Source organism: Zychaea mexicana, assembly GCF_025766255.1.
Source record: "Zychaea mexicana strain RSA 1403 chromosome Unknown BDB00scaffold_172, whole genome shotgun sequence".
In the NCBI taxonomy this organism is placed as follows: Eukaryota; Fungi; Mucoromycota; class Mucoromycetes; order Mucorales; family Lichtheimiaceae; genus Zychaea; species Zychaea mexicana.
In genome coordinates, this window is record NW_026516835.1 from 55,370 (window position 1) to 77,143 (window position 21,774).

The 21,774-nt window shown below is 40.3% G+C and overlaps 4 protein-coding genes across 4 annotated transcripts; 2 read left to right on the forward strand and 2 right to left on the reverse strand.

Annotated features, from left to right (window-relative positions):
* Positions 1-3,782: 3,782 nt before the first annotated feature.
* On the reverse strand, positions 3,783-4,463 carry BDB00DRAFT_896043 (uncharacterized protein; the record flags this gene model as incomplete). Its single annotated transcript, XM_053128513.1, has 3 exons — positions 3,783-3,813; positions 3,944-3,996; positions 4,089-4,463. Coding segments are annotated over 3 exons (459 nt in total), but the record flags the coding sequence as incomplete, so codon positions are not given.
* Positions 4,464-13,593: 9,130 nt separating this feature from the next.
* Positions 13,594-14,676, forward strand: BDB00DRAFT_186732 (uncharacterized protein). Its single transcript, XM_053116392.1, has one exon. It carries the CDS (start codon positions 13,825-13,827, stop codon positions 14,275-14,277), a length of 453 nt encoding a protein of 150 aa, XP_052972960.1. The 5' UTR covers positions 13,594-13,824; the 3' UTR covers positions 14,278-14,676.
* A 978-nt stretch (positions 14,677-15,654) lies between these two features.
* Positions 15,655-17,397, reverse strand: BDB00DRAFT_859046 (uncharacterized protein). The gene is given in 8 exon segments (XM_053125901.1): positions 15,655-15,790; positions 15,894-16,054; positions 16,116-16,343; positions 16,409-16,480; positions 16,539-16,565; positions 16,634-16,699; positions 16,761-17,255; positions 17,271-17,397. The coding sequence occupies 6 exon segments, from the start codon at positions 17,110-17,112 to the stop codon at positions 16,014-16,016; spliced, it is 786 nt and encodes a 261-aa protein (XP_052972961.1). The 5' UTR covers positions 17,113-17,255; positions 17,271-17,397; the 3' UTR covers positions 15,655-15,790; positions 15,894-16,013.
* A 2,688-nt stretch (positions 17,398-20,085) lies between these two features.
* BDB00DRAFT_859055 (uncharacterized protein) lies at positions 20,086-21,060 on the forward strand. The gene is made up of 2 exons (XM_053125902.1): positions 20,086-20,451; positions 20,479-21,060. The coding sequence occupies exon 2, from the start codon at positions 20,483-20,485 to the stop codon at positions 21,047-21,049; it is 567 nt and encodes a 188-aa protein (XP_052972962.1). The 5' UTR covers positions 20,086-20,451; positions 20,479-20,482; the 3' UTR covers positions 21,050-21,060.
* Positions 21,061-21,774: the final 714 nt, after the last annotated feature.

Sequence of the window (21,774 nt, forward strand, 5' to 3'; positions counted from 1 at the left end):
GACGCGACCAAAGCAACTGGACTCTTTGATATGAGATAGCATCTCAGTGATCTTCATGTGGAACACCCTGGAACATATGTCAGGGCGATCAAACGCCTGCTGACCTGGAAGAAGTTCAGCTTGGATTTCCAGCTATTGTGGATTGCAGGTAAAAGTGATGAAGAGTGTGGAATTGCCTCTTTGACGAATGATTGCCAATCCATCCTGGAGCATCTGCTTCATGTACCGTGGACCCCCTGTGAAAGAAGATGGCAAAATAATTGATCGACCAATCTGACGTGGATCTACATCATCACCAATACCGTTGTACACCTCAGAACGTAAATCACTTTGATTGTTGATAATATACTGAAGGCGCGAATACTCGATGCGTGCATAGTTGTCAACAACTAATTGTTGGAAAAGACGATGATAATGGTGCTGGTAGCTCGTGCGGTCCCCGTCACGGACCATGAGCATATAGGAGCAGAACTCGAGCAACGTAACAGTATTAGTCTGACGGTCGGCACTTCCACACTGCATTCCAGCAAACCAACCATCATCAAAACGGAAATATAAGCACGTAGTGGAGGGGCATATACGATGCATTGAGGGAACTGACAGTTCGAAGACCCAACTGACGATCGCGGATGATAATGTCATGCGGTGATGATGCACCATCCACTGTGTCTTCGACGATCATTGCAGCGACTTTGGGATAACTTTGCTGATCATAGCGTCTACCCATCTCATGCGCAGAACGAATGACAACTTGGAGTGTTCTGATAGGGGTGTCACGGTATGATTCAGCAGCATTCATAAGGGTCTGTGCGTACGGGTTGCATCTCTCCATAACGCCCTGAAGCACAGCTATCGTCTCACTGTTGAGTCCAGTGAACAATGTTTGTCTTCTCATCAGTTGCTCTTGCGTATCGGCAAAATATATTTGAGCAAAGTTGGCTGATTGCTACTGCTCTAGTCGTAAAGCACCCATGCAATGGTACATCGTGCCATTTATGCGGAAAGTTGAAACACCTTGCGATCCGTCAGCTAAATTGCGATCATAGTTTGCTCGAATAAACGTAAATGCAAACATGTTGTTATAAGCGCGAATGTTAGTGAAGAAATCGTCGTTTCCGCTGGTCAACAGGTCGATGATTTCTTGTGGCGGAGGGCGAGGGATAGGTAACTGTATTTTTCCGTGAGTGCAGCAAATACTGAAACGTGGGTTTGAGTTTGAAGAGCTGGCAATGTCCTCCTCAATCCACATACGTGCCTGACAAAACGTACAAACAGCAGCCATGCGAGAAAGCACATGTCGGTGAAACTTTTCTCCCAGTGTAAAACAAATGCTGGGGCCAAACACATCTTCAGGAACGAAAGGAACAGTGCACGCTATTTGATACTGTGCCCCATGCTCAGATCGGATGTTTGCATCATTGAAAGGACAGTCCTCAGAAGTTCGTCGAGAGTGGCCAGGCGCATTACAGCTCACACGGACACGGACATTCCCTACAATGCACACATAAGTAATGTGCTTCACAAATACACAACACACATAGCTCTAGATACTGCATGGTTAGATTCTATACCTTGATTGTTCCGATTAAGGGGGCAATCGCGATGCATTACTCGCTGATGTGTGGTGGACGCACAACGGCAACGTTGGCGCTGACTTGCATGAGAATCAAACTGCTCAAAGATAATATTCATGTCCTACATATATACAGTTAGTGTTAAGAAACAACCAACAAAGAAATACATCTTGAAGACGATATCTTGTAGACGATTTGTAAGATGTTCCCTCCCACAGATCCTCCTGTGGGGCGTTTCCCCAAAACTGCCCGCACCCCCCTCCGGCGCCTCTATCTAAGTCTTGAGCAAACTCGCTTTGCTTGTTTACTAATAGCTATAGCCACCAAACACGCTATTAAAGATAACAAACATACATCATTATCAATTCTACGGCGTACGTTACACTCATTCAAAGGACAATCGTGATGACTTTCGGTCAGATGGCTAGTTGAGCCACAAATACAGGTAAGCACGTTTATTTGGTTTTGGTTACTCTGTTAAAGTGGGAAATATATGGTTATTATTTGCTTTATACTCAAAATACTCAAACAATTGTTCATTTGAAACTAATGCGCACTGCGTGCTGAACAATGTTGTCAGATCTTCTAAGAAGAATCTAATATGCGGTGTCATACTTGTTGCAAACTCATTTTAAAAGAGAAAATAGTGGTGTAAGAATTCAGTGGGCAGAAGGAAAAAGTGAGGGAAGAGCAGTGGTTTATCCCAGTTTCAGCACAAAAAAAATTATACTGACAGCCGGGGCTTAGCAGCATCACAATTTCCAAAACAGGATCAGGATTTCCAAAAATGGGTAACTATAGTAAGCACCACTTCTCTTTTAATAGTAGATTAGCTGGAAAAGACTGACGGCGAGGAGAAAGAAGAGGGAGAGAACACTCATCTGAGGTAAGTACTCTCTAGCAATATACAATACCAGTGATATGTTATTGCTGGTGACGTTAATGTATCAAGAATTAACTGATAGTTTTTCAAATCTCTTTTCTTTTTCATTGCCATTGACTGTGGCATGCAATAGAGTGTACAAAAGAAGACGAGCAGAATTGTAGTAGGACTCTCTCTCTGTCTCTCTCTGTCTTTCTCTGTCTTTCTCTGTCTCTCTGTCTCTCTCTTGCTCTCTGTCTCTCTCTTGCTCTCTTGCTCTCTCTCTCTCTCTCTCTCTCTCTTTCTCTCTGTGCTCTCTTTCTTCTCTCTGTGCTCTCTTTCTCTCTTTCTGAATAAAGAATGTTAATTTTGAACTATTATCATGCTATAATTACTATCGTATTATCCTTTTTAATCATGTTTTTCCGTGTTGATTGGGATTTGAGCTAGCTTTTGATTGTTATAAAACGAAGCTTTTCAGTAGCACTACAACAACAAATCGTAGACATCCTCATACACCACGGTGTCGGCCCTTTAATTGTCATTCTTTAGTTCCGGTCTGTGAGGCCTTAATTTCTTATCCTTTATTCACCTCTATATAAGTGTTTTTTCAAGGCTGATTAAAGGATGAGGTTAAAGTTTTGTTCAAGTTTCTAGTCTTTAATTCACTTCGCAATTTTCCTGCAGTACAAAAAGCCCCCAGTATATGTATTATCTGCAAGAAGAAGAGAACCTCATGGCAGTTAATCAACTATGTACTACATCAGATAAGCACTCTGATTATATGTATTCGCTACAAAGAAGGGAAGTCTTTTAGAATTTCCTTTCACATATACCAACACCACTGCGGGAAAATTACAAAGTGAATTAAAGACTAGAAACTTGAACAAAACTTTAACCTCATCCTTTAATCAGCCTTGAAAAAACACTTATGTAGAGGTGAATAAAGGATAAGAAATTAAAGCCTCACAGACCGGAACTAAAGAATGACAATTAAAGGGCCGACACCGTGGTGTATGAGGATGTCTACGATTTGTTGTTGTAGTGCTACTGAAAAGCTTCGTTTTATAACAATCAAAAGCTAGCTCAAATCCCAATCAACACGGAAAAACATAATTAAAAAGGATAATACGATAGTAATTATAGCATGATAATAGTTCAAAATTAACATTCTTTATTCAGAAAGAGAGAAAGAGAGCACAGAGAGAAGAAAGAGAGCACAGAGAGAAAGAGAGAGAGAGAGAGAGAGAGAGAGCAAGAGAGCAAGAGAGAGACAGAGAGCAAGAGAGAGACAGAGAGACAGAGAAAGACAGAGAAAGACAGAGAGAGACAGAGAGAGAGTCCTACTACAATTCTGCTCGTCTTCTTTTGTACACTCTATTGCATGCCACAGTCAATGGCAATGAAAAAGAAAAGAGATTTGAAAAACTATCAGTTAATTCTTGATACATTAACGTCACCAGCAATAACATATCACTGGTATTGTATATTGCTAGAGAGTACTTACCTCAGACGAGTGTTCTCTCCCTCTTCTTTCTCCTCGCCATCAGTCTTTTCCAGCTAATAATAATAATAAGTGTGTTGTAATAATGATAAATGAATATCATTTTGTACAAAATATAAGGCATAGGAAATGTTGTTTTGTAACTTACACTTATGCATTTGTGGAATTGGTGCTTGTTGCCCCATTTGTACTGCAACAACCACCTCGTTGCCCACGAATTGATGCATTGGTCAAAGTGAACATCAAATGCTTTGCAATTGACCTCTAGCATCAAAGCATACTTTTTTTGTATGCTAGGGTCAATTGAGCTCCATGCCATTGCAAGAGAAATGCCCTCCTCAGTGATGATCTCTTGGATGATCATCGTCGTTTCGAGCATTATGTTCGTCATGGCGTTGCTGCATAGCTCTTCTCCGTAAACGGCAAAGAAGTGTAAGGCAATGAATTGCCTCAGAACGTCTGTGCTCAAATCTTGAGCCTGGCGACGGTTGTTCACCACAACGAACGGGCGGACAAGTGTTTGTCTTGTGGTATAGTGCCTGCCACCTAGAAACGTAAATTTTTAGACCAATTTTCAATGTTTTATTTCAACTTTTTTGGCTTCATAGAAAGATAGAGAGAGGCTCAAAGAATAATTCTATGAAACGTTTTTGTATACATACGAGCACAAAAAAATGAGAAATAAAGTGTTGAAGTTGGTGTCGATTTCAAAATTTAGCAGAGGATTTTGTCAGAATGTCCACCCTACTATACACTATAGTATATGACATTGAATCGGCGATTTCCATATTAAAAAGGTAGTGTAACATTAGTGGTAAGCATTGGTGCAATACTTACCTCAGCCTTCCAATCAACATTGACTGTAATGGTGCCAGGTATATTATAAGTAGGATGACAGTTTTATTTTTCCTTCTTTTCCAAAACATTCTATACAATGGGGAGACTCAACAAGTACCAGAAGAACCTTAAAACTGTGCAAGAGTCAAAGATCACAATTAAGTAAATTTTTTGTGCATTCAAAGAGAACTGTCAGTTTCTAATAATCATGTAAGAAGAATCATGCAAGAGTAGTTTGTTTATTTAAGTCATCCTCTGAGAAAGGACTCACTGGATGAAAAGCAGAAAAAATATAAGTCCCACTAGCAAATTTTCGATGAATAAATATCACTTAACTAAAAATGGAAATTTATAAAGGTGGAATCTTAAATTTTTGAAATGTCCCTCTTTACTGTCTACATAGATACCCTTTCTATGTAATTCTATGTTGCTACCAACATAAAGTCGACAATACTACTGTCTCCATATCTCTCTCTCCCTCTCTTTGTTTCTTCTTTACTAATGTTTCCAATCTACTCTTTCATTAACTGACAGCACCACTATTACACCACCTTCTGTAATGTAAAAACCATCTAAACATACTGGTTCTTGTTCAGTAGGCTCCTGCCTATCTCCTTGCTGAAGGTGTTCAACGATTCGATCCACTGTTACTTGGATTGTGTCGACTTTCTCTTGCAGCTGGATGGTGACTGTCTTCGGCTCTTGCAGATCAGCGTCGACCTCCTCGTTTACTTCATCAATTCTTGTTATGAAGCTCTTGACCAAGGAGATTTCGGCAAACAATGCTTTGGTTGTGATGGCTTTGTTAGACATTGTTGAAGTTCAAGGTACCAAGGCAAAATAAAATAACGCGAGGGAGAAAGGAGGGAAAAAACGAGATACAACAAACAACTATCTTTGAATCAGCGACATCGCTACCATCTTATTAATTATTTCGCGTCCTCAATTTTTTTACGATCCAGCATATAACACACTATAATGTCTCACTCTATTACAGTATTAGTATTGTTATTTCAACCATCTCATAACAGATTTTCTACGATTTGCTGTCATCATCAGTGTTATTTAAAAGAAGATGTTTGTTTGTCATACTGTAATACGAATCTATATATACAACAATCATCGATGATATGACAGATGTTTTTCCTTCTTTCTTTTGCGACACGACACTCTTTATCATTATAAATAAACAACTGGCAAAACGTTCAAAAACATCAGGAGAAGTGAAAGCGAAAGCAGCGCTCCAAAAAAAGTCTGTGGCTGGTGCAGAAAACCTATCATTATGTCGGTTTGTTCGGCGCACACCATCATTTGTCGTCGAAAACACTGGCAAGGAAAAGGGCGCCATCCCAAAGCTGTCACTGGATCATCGTCTTCATCGGCTGATGTATTGTGTGTTGAAAATTTATATTGTTACTACATACGGTACTTGCACAAATGTCATATGTGTTAATAAGCCTGATACCTTGTAATAGAAATGAACAACCATCTCAGCCTCTATTACCTTCACTATGAACGAACCATCATCAGATTTGGTGCCATCCAGTGCAGACAATAGCATGTACACATCTGTTGCATCACCAAATAACACGATATCTCCAAGTGCAACTCGTGATGGCACATCGCCGCCGTCATCCACTTCAGAAGGACGAAGAACTGACGGATCAAATATGGGCGATGATGTTATTCTAGACGATTGCGATTATGGTGAAGATGGTAAAAAATACGGAGATTCTTATTTTCTGTACAATTCAAAAAGAATTACTAATTACTTGTTGTTTTACTGTAATAGGCAACATACCTATTAGTACTACAACATCGGATGGCCCAAAAGTCTACGCATTCCCTACGGATGATTACAGCCAAGATCAAGTGATGATGTGGAGTGTAATGTTGCAACGTATTGTGAATAACAACAATATCACGAGACGAGGCCATGTCGAAATCCTCGGTTTTTGTAACCGCTTGATATCTCATTTCGATCAAGGTATAAATATCAAAAGATTATACACGCCAACTCTCCTCGTTTTATATATTATACATGATAGATACTTACCTTATTCCCTCTTTAAGATCACGAGCACTTGTTTACTCCATACAAATCGAAAAAAGGAGCGGAAAAGTTCTATCCCATGGAAACACAACTATTTGATGTTTGTATCAATGGTTGCAAGATGTACGACACTGATGACATGGCTACATATTGCTCCCATTGCAACGAAGTAAGATATGTTAGTGATAACAAGAAAGCACGTGCTATAATAGAAATGCTTCCAATTGGTGAACAACTAGCGTACATGATTCACGATGAAGAGACACGAGAAAAGTTACTGTACAGGAGCCGTTTCCGACATAGGCATGGTGTATACAACGATATATTCGACGGTGGACTGTATCAAGAGCTCGTAATGGGACGAAATTTTTTTCAAGGTGAATTGGATGTCGCTCTTGCATTATATGTGGATGGCTTCCAACCGTATACCAACATAAAACATACAATGACCATTGTACATGTGGTTGTGTTGAATTTCGATCCTAATACTCGGTAAGCAGCCATACTACAATATCTGAGCAGGACTAAGATTGATTGTTCCATTATGCCTATATTAACCTTAACATCGTCCATGTAGGTATACAAACAAATACATGCTTCAAATATGCTTGATCCCGGGTCTATTGGCTCCAAGAGATATGACGAGTTTTCTTCAGCCTATAATAAGAGAGCTACAGCACTTGGGCGAATACGGGATGGAAGTCAAGGTCGGAAACACCAGTCTGCACGCAAAGGTGCATTTGCTGCTTGCCACTGGTGATATGCAGGCAGTTAAAGTATTAGCATGCCATATGGGACCTACTGCAACATATGGCTGTCGCATATGTCTTGTTGAAGGGGTACACCCAGTTGAAGGAGGAAAAGGCGTGTATTTTCCTGATTTCAGCAACACTGCCAAAAGATGGAGGAAAGCTGATGGTTTCAAGACGAAGGGGAAAAAGGTATATTTTCTTTTTTATTATGATGTGTGCTCGTTATCAATCCACGTAAATCATACCCATGTGCTATAATTAATGTACCCACTTCCATACTTTTGCTACTATAGAAAGAACTAGATGGTCCGAGTCCTTTCACTGTGTTCCAAACTTTCCTCTCTCCAGATTTCTTTGGTCTTGAAGAGCTTCATCTTCTGTCGCATGGCATAGCGCACTAGTTCTTCGATTTGCTGCAAGGAAAATACGATCATGCATCAGCTACAAGACAGAGCCCTTTTGTTATCGATCTTGACGCTGTAATGAAACAAATGGAAAGCTCTCGTATGGATATCCCGACGGCGTTCGACAGCACATGGCATAGTTTGACCGACAAAGGGAGGGTCAAAGCCATCGACTGGTTAGAGTTCCTTTTGTACGTTGTCCCCACTCTGGTTGTGCCTTAAATCGATGATAGCGTTGCCAAAGACGCTGCGATGTGCCTCGTGAGAGCATGTCAGAGAACACTGCAGTTTTCTCACACAAGTGACGATATCGCCAATATAGAAAGGTAATTATCCGTACAAAAACATAACGAAAGATAAATACATAAAGAAGACAACAACACTGCTCGAAGGTGTTTTATACGTGTAGTGACATCGAGTTCTGGCATTACTACTTACGCAGTCAACTCAGCACAAAACAAATGAACCTAGAACGTTGTGACGACAGCGAAGACGAAAGTAGCGTCAATAGCAGTAGCAACAGTAGCAGCATCAGTGACGATAATGAGTATATAGCACTATCCGTTCGTGTATTCAATGCAAATCAGCATTACCTCACACACATTCCTGATATTACGAAGGCTGGCATCATTGCGTTACTGTTCATTCCAGTCGTTGGAGAGGATGACTGGTGTGTACTCAAAAATAATAACCACGTACTCGGTGCCTGGTCAGCAAGCTGCGAACATCATGAAAAAATTGGCAATGGCACGTTATCTCGATGCGGCAATGATAGCAGCATTGATACAGAAGAAGAAAAAAAGGTGCACGACAGTCGACGAAATGGGCTATATTTTCACGCCTAATCCAACTAACCCCTTTTCTCTAGAAATCTGGGGAAACTTACATAATGCCAGTTTCAGGTCATTGAGAACACTTGCAGGACTCAGTTATACCAAAGTCAGGGACGCGCTTGTAGCCTATATGAAGCGCAAAGGAATAAGGTACAGCATTTTGAGCGAAGATTTCAAGTACACAATGGGTCGGCTCTGGAGAGACCAGAAAACTTTTGGTAGCGTACTTACCCACCATGGTCGAATGCGTGTTATGTACTATGTGAGATTAAAGCTTGATGATATTGACATGTAAGAAAACTTACGTTTTTATAGAAAAAAAAATGATGACTTGTTGTGCTTGTTATGTTGACCCATTCTTTTCCCTTTTCAGAAATGCGTCAGCAGGTCGTGGCTCGGTTTTTGCTCGCTGTTCCCAGTTTTACTTCGGGAAGGTGTACTTCTATTTTGTGTATAACCAAGGCAATGACGACCGAATATTGGCAGCTGTTGGGATCTTCAATCCCACAATCGATAGTGACAGCGGGTCTGTTTACTTGACGCCATCAGCAATGGCCGCTGAACAGCTGTTCGTTGTCGATGCTAACGAGATCTGCAACTACGCAGGTCTTTTGACGGGAACGTTTGGCAGGTCCAAACGCCACTACTGGATTTGGCCGGGTATGGTTTCAATATCGAAAGAGAAAAGTGCTTTTGAACATGGAACCTTGAAGAACATTTTTTAGAGTAAATTTTTACAAGTCATGCTACCCTTTGCTTACCCTTTATAGACATGTGTTTATACTTTAATCGCGCTCGCATGCTCATAAACAAAAATCAAAAAATTTTCGGCCTGATTTAAAGGATCAACCTTTTCTTTCTCCTTTACTGAACCCTTAATTAACGACTGGCCCTTGACTTAACCTTTAGAATCTTTGCTTAGTCTTTGTCGGCCTTTATTTCAAGGATCATTTTTTCTGCAGTGCATGTATCAATCCATGTACCCCAAAAAGGTGACAGGTCTCGCACTACCACTGTGCTGCATCACCAAGTTTCCCTACAGCCTTTGCTTCAAAAGATCACATGTACTACGTACAAACATATACAAACCACAAAAATGCTGCTCTTGTGCTCATAAGTGATATCATGTCGAAATCAATTGGATCCAATAAAGGATGTTACAATGCATTTTATGTATACAAACATTCTCAAAGCGGATTATAAGGCATCACATGTTTTACGATGCTGATCGAATGCGTTTATTCTTTATATAGTTGTAAATGACGATTGCGATTATGATGAGGTTCAAAAAGTTAAGGTGTAGTAATGAAGTAGCACAATATAGAATGCGTTCAGGGAGCAATCAACGATCGCAGTTGATGCTCTTCTCTGCACATATACTTGGATTTCTTCTATGCATTATATCTTATACTTCCTTTTCTTATGCACGGCCTGTTACTACAATCATGGCTATTGCACAGACCACTAGAGTGCCCACTCGATAATTTGATCACTTTGGTCACAGCCGTAAGTGATCGAGTTATCGAAATATCGAGTTATGAAATTGGGTCTCCGCTAAGAAAAGAAAGAAGAAAGTATATTCATGTTAACTCTGGACTCTGATGTATGATCCGACACTGATCGCGGGTTCGATTCCGCGTTACTAAGCATTTCTTTTGATTTATACTTGTTGATATATCACAGCCAAGTGATTGATGATCGAATTATCGATTCGTCGATACTTTACTGCTTACCAGCCTGGTCATTTGAGGAAGTGATCGAATTATCGAAAATATCGAGTTATCAAGTATGTATCGAATTATTGAGTGGCACTGTACTTTCTATAACGCTTTGATATCCAGTGCTAAGGGAACGCCAAGTGGATACAACTTCGTCATGCTTCATAACCTCAAGGTGTGAGGTGGTAGGTAAAATTGGAATATAGAAAGATGGATCAAGTGTCGGTCGGTGGAATCGACGCGCTACTTGCATAATCTGTTGCAATTGTTTGGATCGGATCTTGTGAGTGTGCATGTGATGAGTACTTTTCTAATTTTTTTTCTTCGGTTCACTGGATTCACTTTGTCTTCCTCCTTCTTCTTCTTCTTCCTCTCACTACGTAAAAGATACAAGAGCCAGTTTCTATATATGTCGATTTTTATTTACGGTTTTGTTTGAAGGTGTTCCTTGTAGCTCTCAGTCTTTCCTTTTTACATTCTCCTATGATCCATTTTGGTAATACTAATGCACGCCTTCATTATAATACTGATATCCTGAGAACTATCACTCCAATAAAATCTGAATACAAGAAAGAGCTGCTTAACAAATATCAAGCACATCACATCACACAACAACAAGAGCTCTACTACAGCAGCCTCGCAATTACTACAACATTCTAGCACTTTGTATAAAGCCAAGGACACAGCGATCCAATAACTACGCAGCAACAACTCTACAAACTTCTGGCACCTTCCAAATTGCCAAGGAGTAGCTATTATTAGCATTTTTCCTAGACTTTCCAATTGATTCCACATCCATAACCATTGGATGCGAGTACTTTCCACAACCTTCGAGCATCATCTTTGATGTTCAATTATTATATATTGGATAATCCGATGTTTGCATACTCGACTAATGGGAGCCGATTCTGCGTCCTGGACAGCTACACCAAATCCTTCTAGGAGGTTAATTATAACTGCTGCATTCAGCAATAGATAAGAAGTAATATACCTGCTTCAAGCACTTATTTTTTGGGTAGCTTATATTTCATGAGCCTTAGTTCCTCTCTGCATTGCTTATATTTACTGTCTTTCTTTCACCGCGACTGTTGTTACCTTGGAAACACAAGGAGCAGTTTTATGTAAATGTATGGTCTTTGCTAATAGAAACTAGATGTATAAAGACTGATACCTGCTCAGTACCAAAAAGTCAAGAGAGGTACTGTTAAGGTACTGATTGAACCTCCAGTAAACAGCGGTCGTAACTATAACGATCCTCAGGTAGCGAAATACCTTGGCCACTATTTATGGTCGTGCATGAATGGTGTAACGATACTCTTACTGTCTCCAAGATGAGCTCAGTGAAATTGAATTATCCGTGCAGATGTGGATTACCATTAGCTAGACGGGAAGACCCTATGCAGCTTTACTGTAGTTAGTCATTGTGTGCTTATAATTAAGGTGTAGAATACAAGGGAGTCGATTAGACGTCAGTGAAATACCTTGACTTAATTAGGAACACGCTATACCAAATTTTTGGGACAGTGATTAATGGGCAGTTTAGCTGGGGCGGATTTCTCCCATATAGTACCAGAGAAGTACGAAGGTCGGCTTGAATTGGATGGAAACCAATAGGCTAAAGAGAGCCTAATTAAGTGTAATGGCATAAGCCGGCTTAACTTTAAGACTGACAAGTCATACAGATACGTAAGTAGGTCATTTTCGTAAAACTCGGGGTCGTGAACCAGGCGTATATGTCTGTTGAGAGACGATTTTTGGCCATATGCCTTGCCACGGGTATCGCAACTTATTGGATTTAATGAGCAAGCTTTCCTGAGAATCAAGGATATTTTATAAGAGATATTTACATGTGGTTTTGCTTGATGCCATGTTGGACAATAGTATTGAAATAAAAATATTTATTTTTATTAAGCCACCAAAGCTTTTACAAGGAAAATCGATCAATCACCGTGAGTCGTGTAACTCAGAAGAGGCACAAAATAAAGAAACGTAAAAAAATAGCAGATTCCAAAATGGCTGGACTGCGAAAAAAAAAATTTAGTAAACAAATCAGGCGGGCCTGCCTTATATCGATCCTTTTACTGCCACTACTATTGTACCTTTTTCCCAATGTCCTTATTTATTGACCACGCAATCCGAGTTCTTCGCGAGCAAGTTACCGAGCAGCCTCAACCATACTCCACAGTTTGTCCTGTTAAGTTTGAGATGGCGCGTACGCAATTTCAGAAGTGGATAGAAGATGAAGAGAAACGAGTGGCGTGCAAGTTTGTTAGCAAGACCAGTGGAATCTACAGCAGTGAGACTGGTCGTAATGCTCAATTTATTGCTACATTTGGTCCACACGATGCCCCACGTCAAGAAACACAAGTGGCTTCGTCGAACGAACAGGGAAGGGCCCCTAAGAGAGGTCGTCCGGCAACGATTTCCTTCAACCAGGTATCTCCTGTTGCCTATAGTTAGCAGTAAGATTTGTCATAATCATCACTATTAAGCACATAGTGTATTATAGCATTTCGTTTGCCATCGTGCGGGTGCCCCTCTTACCAGCCCTGCGAGGAACAGAAATGGTCGCCTTCCCTGTGGCTGTACAGCCAGTATAAAAGTTCGATCTACGAGTAAAGCTCCGGATATGGTTACGATCAATTACTTCTGGAAGCACCAAGGGCATCAGCCAAACAGTGTTGATGATTTGCGCACTGCCCCTATATCAAGGGAAACCAAAGCGCTGATTGAGCGGTTGGTAGAACAGGATTTGACGTGGACTAACATCAAGAGTATGATTCGTCTTGATAAGAACCGTTTAGGTCAGATTCTCTCTGGGGATTTAACAACATTCCTCATTTGCTGCGCCTTTCATATCAAGAAGTTTATTATGCGATGACCAATGTCATGAAGAGGCGGTCATATCTCTCCCCCATGTTTGAGGATAGCCTTCTTCTCTGGGGCAGCAAGATCGATGAAGAAAATGGCCATTAGACATCCAAGAACTTGTCTACCTACCAAGATGGCATGTTTCCGCTCGCTTTTATGTCTGATTGGCAATTGACGGTAAGAAACAGGAACATGATAATTCGACGAGTCGATACAGAATGAAGCTCTTTATTGATATGGTATCCGCTTCCTTGTCTTTTTTATGCTATTTTATTTAGGAGCTTAACATCAATGGCGGTACTGTTTGCCTCGATTCGACTCATGGCACATGTGTAGATGGTGTACAATCGCAGTGCTACCTGTATACACTTGTTGCTCGCTGCCAGGAGACAGGAAAAGGTGCCCCACTTTGCTGGATGTTGACGAACTCGGACTCGCAGTACCCTGTCGAATTCTGGCTCAAATGGCTGAAGCAAGACGTACATTATCAGCCACGGTGCATTATGATCGATAACTCAGATACCGAAATGGCTGGTATCTGGTCTGCTTATGGTGACGACGTGCAAGTGATGATTTGCCATTGGCATATCAAAGGTGCTTGGCGTAAAAATGTTGCGAAGAAGGTGTTTGTTCGTCCAGGTGATTTAACACACTCGCGTGAGGTGAAGATGATGTGGGATGAAGCCTTCAACAGGTTGGATGATATGCTACGAGCTTCCACTGAAGAGGGATCTAGCTGGTGTACGACGAGCTGCAGTTATTCTGTATGGAATACGAAGAGGATTGGGATATGGCTGCTCTTCAGGTTTATTTTGACCAAGAGTATTTACCTAAGAAAGAAAAATGGAGTAATGCGTGGCGTCAGGTAGGTGTTCAAGCATTGATCCAAGTAAGTAGAATTTGTAGTGATATTTAAAGTGTTTATTATATTTTTTATCAGTTTCAAGGTCATATGAACACAAACAACTACGTTGAATCATGGCATCGTACCCTGAAAGAAGCTTACCTTGGAAAACTTAAGCGTCAACGTGCGGATGTCCTCATGTACATCCTTTGGGATAATGTATTCCCGGATGTGATGGCATCCCATGTACAAGCACAGCTCCAGTTCCAAGCAATAGTCAGCAATCAAGGTGAATTGGCGCGTTACGATGCTGCAGCTGCAATTCCAGGTAAGTTTTGGTAATTAGGATAGTATAAGCACATGTACATAGACATATATTTAGATATATAGATTGTATTTTTAATGAATAAAGAATATATTTTATTCTTCAAATTGCATACTGTCTAGGAATGTCGTAGATACTGTTGCGTTTGATTATGTAGACTGGCAGGATGGTGGCCATGTTACGGTTAGATTTTTACAAATCCGGAAAACGACTTGTATATAATCACTACTGAAGACAATACTATGGTGCAATGTCGCTGCCCTGACTTCATCCAACGAAGTTCAACATGCAAACGCATGTATTTGCTTAAAAGGGTAGAAAATGTTTCCTTGCCACCTGTGCACCGGTCATCCGCTGTCCCCACTTCCACCGCCACAGAAACAGAAGCAAGCCCATCCCAAGAAGAGCTGTTTCAGCAATCTTGCAAAGGTATATAATATATATGATGTGCGCTATCCATATTGTCACTAACTTTGTAATAGATTCCAGGTGACCTTCCAGAAACTATCTGAGCAAGCAGATAAAGTTAACGCAAGTAACTATATGCCCATTGCTGCCCGTTACATTAACCAAATCTCCCAGTCTCTTGAGAATTCATGGTCAACATTAACGACTTGGGAGCACAACACATCTAACGAAACAAACCACCAAAGTCGATTTTAATCTTTTTATAAATATATAATTGGCCGCTTTTATTTCAAGTTGAGGACTTCGTTATTTTTCTCCCTCCATGTGTCGACTTAGCGTTTTTTCTTATATCTGGTGACTACTTAAAATTTTTCAGATCCACGGAAAATTCAAGTCTTGCGCACAAAATAATGATATGAGTATATAGCAACGAGACGAATCAAGGTGCGGCATGAATACAGATGTAGGGGGTCTATGAACTTTTCTGTTTAAGCAAAACATTGTGATGCCAGCATTATAAAAAAACACAACAGAAATCCCTTTCCCTATTGTGGGACCATCTATCCAGGTAGCCTTTTTACTGTGTCGCCTGGCTATCCTAGTATGTTTTCGTTATCACATACATTCGTCGAACTAAATCTTTATTGACTTTTGATCTTCAGTAAGAGCAACCATAGGCAAGGATAAGACAAATGCTTTCGTATTCTTATGACATTTCACAACTTGTATATGAACGATACAAACTCTTATATCACTTCTCATACGGATGTTGGATTAACATCACAAGTCTGATTCGTTGGTCATACTGCTTGGAATCATGGCGTAACGGATTAGTAGCCAGCTACATATAGAACGTACCTTTGCTTATTAAATATAATGGGTATTTGTCAACCCAAAACGGTACCTACAGTGCTATCCACAGCAGCTGAACGTATTGAACTTCACTATCAAAATCTGTCAGTATTCTAGCAAAAACATAAGAATTAATTAAACCCTGGCCATAGTGAAAAAGGGAGCGAGCGAGATATTTATTGTTCTTGTCGTTCTTCCTGCAACATTGGGAACGTCACTATAGGGATGAATTATCACTTGTTAGGTGGTCATTTATAAAATTATTAGACACTCTTTACCTCCAGATGGTCTTGCAGGACCAATAAAGGAAACAGTTCCTGCTTTCAACGCCTCGAGCAACTCATGTTTATCACATTGCATAGCATTAGGCTTCTTGAGAGGGTCAGATCCGAAATCCCAACCCTTGATTTCTACCTGCCATTGTGTATGGCGATAGTGATTCTCAAATCCTTCCACTTTACGGAACTTAGACCATTGAACGTCCATCTTCGTCATGCCACGCACCACTAACAAAATAAACACGAAGAATAAATATACCAGAGGGATATCTTAATAAGTAGTATGATAATACCTTTGATCAGGTCTTGGGTTAGGTTCGAGATTTGACCATTCAGTTCATTAGCATGGCGTGTATATTTAGGAGCTAGTAACTTGTGGTTAGCTATCATGTTGCGTAGAGAGTAAAAAACATTTATCATTACCACGCTCATCTTGATCATCAATGTGGCCTTCAAGAAATATACTTATAATTAGAGATTTGTATGTCTACCGAATCAGAAACATTATTTATATATACCTCTCTTCCTGGTCAATCGCTTGTTGAAGAGACCGGGCCATCTTTGATCCATTGCTCTATGGCCAGCTGTAACAGTAACATAAATAAACCAAGCAATACTTTATAATCTATAAACTTGAAAATGTACCTGGTGAAGACATCGGGGCCATTTCCACGTAGTCTTCTTCTTCAGGCGAGTTCAAAAGAAGCGAATACTCGATACCAAATTTGGTATTCATTTCGCCCAAGACCTTGCGCAGCAAACGGCGATAAGCCTTAAGGTGTCGCGTCCTGCCGTCGATAGAAACGTTCATTTCGAAGGCTTTCTTCTTTAGGTCAGTCATGAGCGTTTCGTCCTTCTTTATGGTGTCGTAGGCCGACTTCAAAACCGGATCAGCAGCACCCAGAGTAGCTAATCGATCACCCATAACGAAGCTGCCCCAATCTGTAAATTTGTTTATTAGCACTAATTCAACCTTTTGTACGTGTAAGACTGACATTGCTTTTCCTCTGGGCTGCCATTAGTAACCAAGTGTATGAAGGCCTGGTAAGTGGTCGTTTCTCGAACGAATTTTGAAGGAACATTTGTTTGTTGCACGTCTATGATCTATTTCAGCGATTAAAAGTTGTTATGGTGTGCTATATTTTTATTCGATTTGGACTGGGATTAGCAATGAGCTGGTGCTCAAAATTAGCCGAGGATGCAGAGGCAGTCACCGCCTCGGGCATCAAGGGCCTTCTGCCTGTGCAAATTTTATTATTGCTTTCCGCTCGCCGGAGCATACAATGTAGTTGCCACGGGTGACAATTGTACACTGCTACATAAAAACGAGGGTAATACATGCAGTCATGACTAGCAGCACTGATAGTGGGTCAGACAATGCAGACGAAGTTGCACTTGGCCAGATTGATGATCATCTCAGTCTTATTTATGGTGCCAACAACCTTGCAAATTTCACTTTTGATGCAGATCCACCTGAGGAAATTGCAGCTGTTCATCCACTGCTTTCCAATAAAGAAATTGTTAGTGCTGTTCTTAAAGTAGCTGATGATGTTGTTGACAACGGCAATGAAGATATTAACATGACTGTTGTTTCATCTGAACCTGTTACACCAGTATATAGTTTGCAAGAAAAAACAAGAATACTAGAGAAAACAATTGCTATTTTAGATGCCCCGGAACATCAAAACATCTGGAATGAGCTCAGAAAAGTCTGGGATGATTTCCACAAGAAAATCCAGAACAAACAATCCAGAATCACCAATTATTTTCAGTGATAAAACCTTTATGTAATAAATATAAAGCTTTATATAGAAAACTAGGAAGTGTCAGTGGTTCGATTCTCAGTGTCGGCGCTCTCTGGGGGGAATGGAAACCACTAGCGGGAAATTGCAGGTCCTGGTTTTGGGCTGCAAAATGCAAAAAGTGAGGAAACTGCAATTTTACCAAGTGATGAGCGGGATTCCTCCAAAAAAAGCTGCAAAAACTGAGGATCTGCAAAAAGTGGAGGTGCAAAAAGCAGGGGTCAACTGTAGTTACAACCATGCATATGAATCTTTTGAAACAATGATGCACTGAAACAGTCTTTTTAGTCATATCATCTATAGAAGCACTACTACTACAGTCATCTTCTTTACACTTGGGTTGAGGCCATATCAAAATAGCTATATACGTCTGATTGAAAGCATGGCAGAAGACTTTGCTTAATCAGTTGCAACCTAGCCCATCTGTCTGTCAGGTTGCAACTAGTAAGACATGAATGTACCTATCTCCAATACAAATAAGTATATTCAGAAACAATACATAAGCATCAATTATCTCCTCGCATCTAAAAATACCAGATGCTGCAGCGACTTGTTATTGTTGGATGGAAATCATGACAGATAGTTTAACCTACTTAGAAACCATAGCAGATGTTGTAGTTTTACTGCGTTTCAACCTAGTACACCGATCTGTCATAGTTGCAACCAGGACAGATAGACGTGCACAGTTGCGATTCTACGGCAGTTGCGTCTCACAATGTAAGCCAAAGCAATAGCAGGAAATAAACCTACCATACTACATATATAGCTAATAGACATCGTTTCAGTAGACTTGAAACTTTCTAAAACATCTATAATGATTTTTTACTCAAATTATGCAATAGGTTTACGATTCCAGCAACAAATTGTATCTAATACTGTAGCTTGAGGAGGATGTTTGAAACTTAGTTAAGCATTAGATTATCCCATATATAGCATTCACATTACATCAGAAGTTTTCTGATCGACTGAAATAAGCTGCTTGAAGTTGCGCAAGGATTTTTTTATCAAGGAAAACAATGAATATGTAATATAAGCAACGATGCGGTCAAAGACCTCTTATCAAAAAATAAAAGAAATAACATTAGTTTTATGCAGCATCATGCACATTGTGAAGTTCTACAACATTATTATAGCTATAGTTGATGGTATCGCTAACATCGATCGCAAAGAAGATACTTTTACTCAATCTACTTAATTGACTAATTGGAAAATAGTAATATATATCTGAGAAGTGAATGCCATGCCAACAATTGTACCTACTTACTGTCTAAGAGATTTTGCTACAGTAAATTAATTATATTCATGAATAAACATAGCAAACGTCTACCTAGTTACTAGGAGTAAAAAGTAGATTAAATATAGTTTATTAATGGAAAGAAAAATGACTCATGTGAGCACTGTGACTAATATAGAACATAGTCGCTCTAGTCCGATCCTGTTTGGTAAAGTGATATGAAAAAACCTTGAGGAAAATAAAGAGGAATAAAAGTACTATCACAGAGTATGCGATACGTGCAAATAATGGTGCTTAGTAGTAACATCTAACTGCTCAGGCTACGGCGTCATAAAAGGCGTGTTCTGGTTGCAACGGAAGCAGATGCAGCTGTCTACGTTGCAACCATGCCAGATGCTTCTGGCTCGGACAAAACTGTTGAACAGATAGGTATATGTATTTTATCGCACTAACTACTATTATACATTGTAAATTACCATTGACGGCATTTTACTAGACTCCTTATTTTTTCTATATTGCTATCTCTTCGTTTCGTTTCACATCGACAAACAGGTTGAGCCAGATACTTACGTTCTTGTGATGAATCGGTACAGTTTTCTTTCATTTTCTGAAAAAGGATATGATAAGCGTGAACAAAGTTTGTAGCTTTCATTCGGAGCTGGTACAGACTTTTGTTATTTAATCAGCGTTTTCGTTTAGGAGCTGATATCCTTCTCGATCCTTTATATCGCATTCCCTTTTGAAAGTCGAAGCTATGTCCTCCGCTACTGGTATTACGTATGTTTATCCTGACAATTAGTAGAAAGAATGACTTATAATGGTATTGATTGCCAATGTATAAGCAGTAACATGAAAGCGCTCAACGACTCCACTTTCAATACTCCACCCTAGCCCACGTTGCCTCAGTGTCGCCCGCGCCGCGCCTCCATGACACCTGGCATGCCAACGGAAACGTGGTACTCCGACAAGTACAGGCCAGCGCAATACCTGCTATATAACTACTGCATCAAGTGTTCCATGCAGTTTGCAGTGGATAACACTTATAAGCGGCACCTGGTTGATGTCCATAAGGTGCGATTCAAGCCTATCAAGCCTGGACCAAAAAGGACAGTATCACGAGTGATGCGAATTCTAAATAAGCGAGAAAATGAAGGAAGCGCGCTCGCACCAACGCACAAAGATCTAAAGGCAAAACCCGGGATAAAGCTGCGAAGAAACATCTGTACCAGCTCAATTGCTTAGTAAGTGCAGATAAACAGCTTCACAGATACCTTCAAATGTTTGAATATGTCAATGCAACAATCGATCAGATGGAATTCGGGCCGACAATCATGGAAAGTCATGAAAACTTTGGCGATTGCTGGAAGTATGCCACTTACAGCATTTGTGCCTTCGAAGGATGGTCGTTCTTCAACCCGACGTACAAACACTTCTTTGGGAACATGATAATGGAGAATGCGTACTGTGCCTACGACCAGCTATCGCCCACTGAAGCCTTGGTCGTTAACGACGCAGTCAGAATTGCACTGGAGAAGAAGGCACCCAAGTTCCTTGCCAACTATGGCCCAATGTTCCGTGCATTCCGCTGGATTGGATGCCCGTTGCTGGAGCGCGTCAATGTCGACTGCGGCATAGAGCGTGGTAATATTACTGATGATGACGGCGACGACTCGTCGTTAGTTTACGCAAGATATGAGCCAAGATTACGAGAGTGGGCGAGACTCCTTAGCAAGCAAAGCCCAGATTCAGATGCAGAAGAAGGAGCCAGAGGAGATGAGGAAGAGACAGAGCAAGATAGTTGTAGTAGTAGTACTGAAGAACATGGTGTGTATGGTAAAAACGGTAGCAGCAGTGGTGACGAACAGAGCTGGGAGTATAGTGATGACGACGATAATTGAGGAAGTGGAAAAAAGAGCGAAGGATTTTATATTTTAGTTATAGGCTTTATTATTCTTCTTATCGTTACTGCGGCCATCTATTGCCAGTTTGGTATATCGTATATAGAATGATCAGATTGATATATGAAAAGAGATATAGGGCAAGAACTAAACATTGTAGGTAAAGATGAACATAAGAAAGGCTGCAAAGGCAATGTGAATTCTATGGCGAACTAGTTCGTACACGTTATGACTGTGTGTACATTTTTACGGTTATCGACTTCAAAATGTACATAAAAAAGGGGTACTGAAGAAGATAATCTGATCGTTGCGATCTGTAATGCTTTGGTGCGAGTTCCTATTATCCCACTTACCTTCTCAGTCCTATAAACAGATCACCTAATGGTGTGCTCCTACGCTGAAGGAACATCAAATAACAAACTGTACATATCTAAAAGCGCTTATGTACTCAGTTCACGAAACGTCAATTTCCTTTCAAACTATCAGCAGTAGATAGTGCCAAAATTTGGAATAAAGCTCAATGATCTTACCATAGCCTTTCTTTTGATATCTAAACAATCTGATATGAGCTCTACATCTTAGTATAGATTGCACACTTACATGTGTAAGCGGTATATAGTGCCTATGCAGCTTGTTCTCAACAGTGATGTAAATGCACCGATTACTACGTTGGTTGCAGATGGAGTGGCGAGCATCAATCGGTTTAACCTTTCAAGAAATATCCA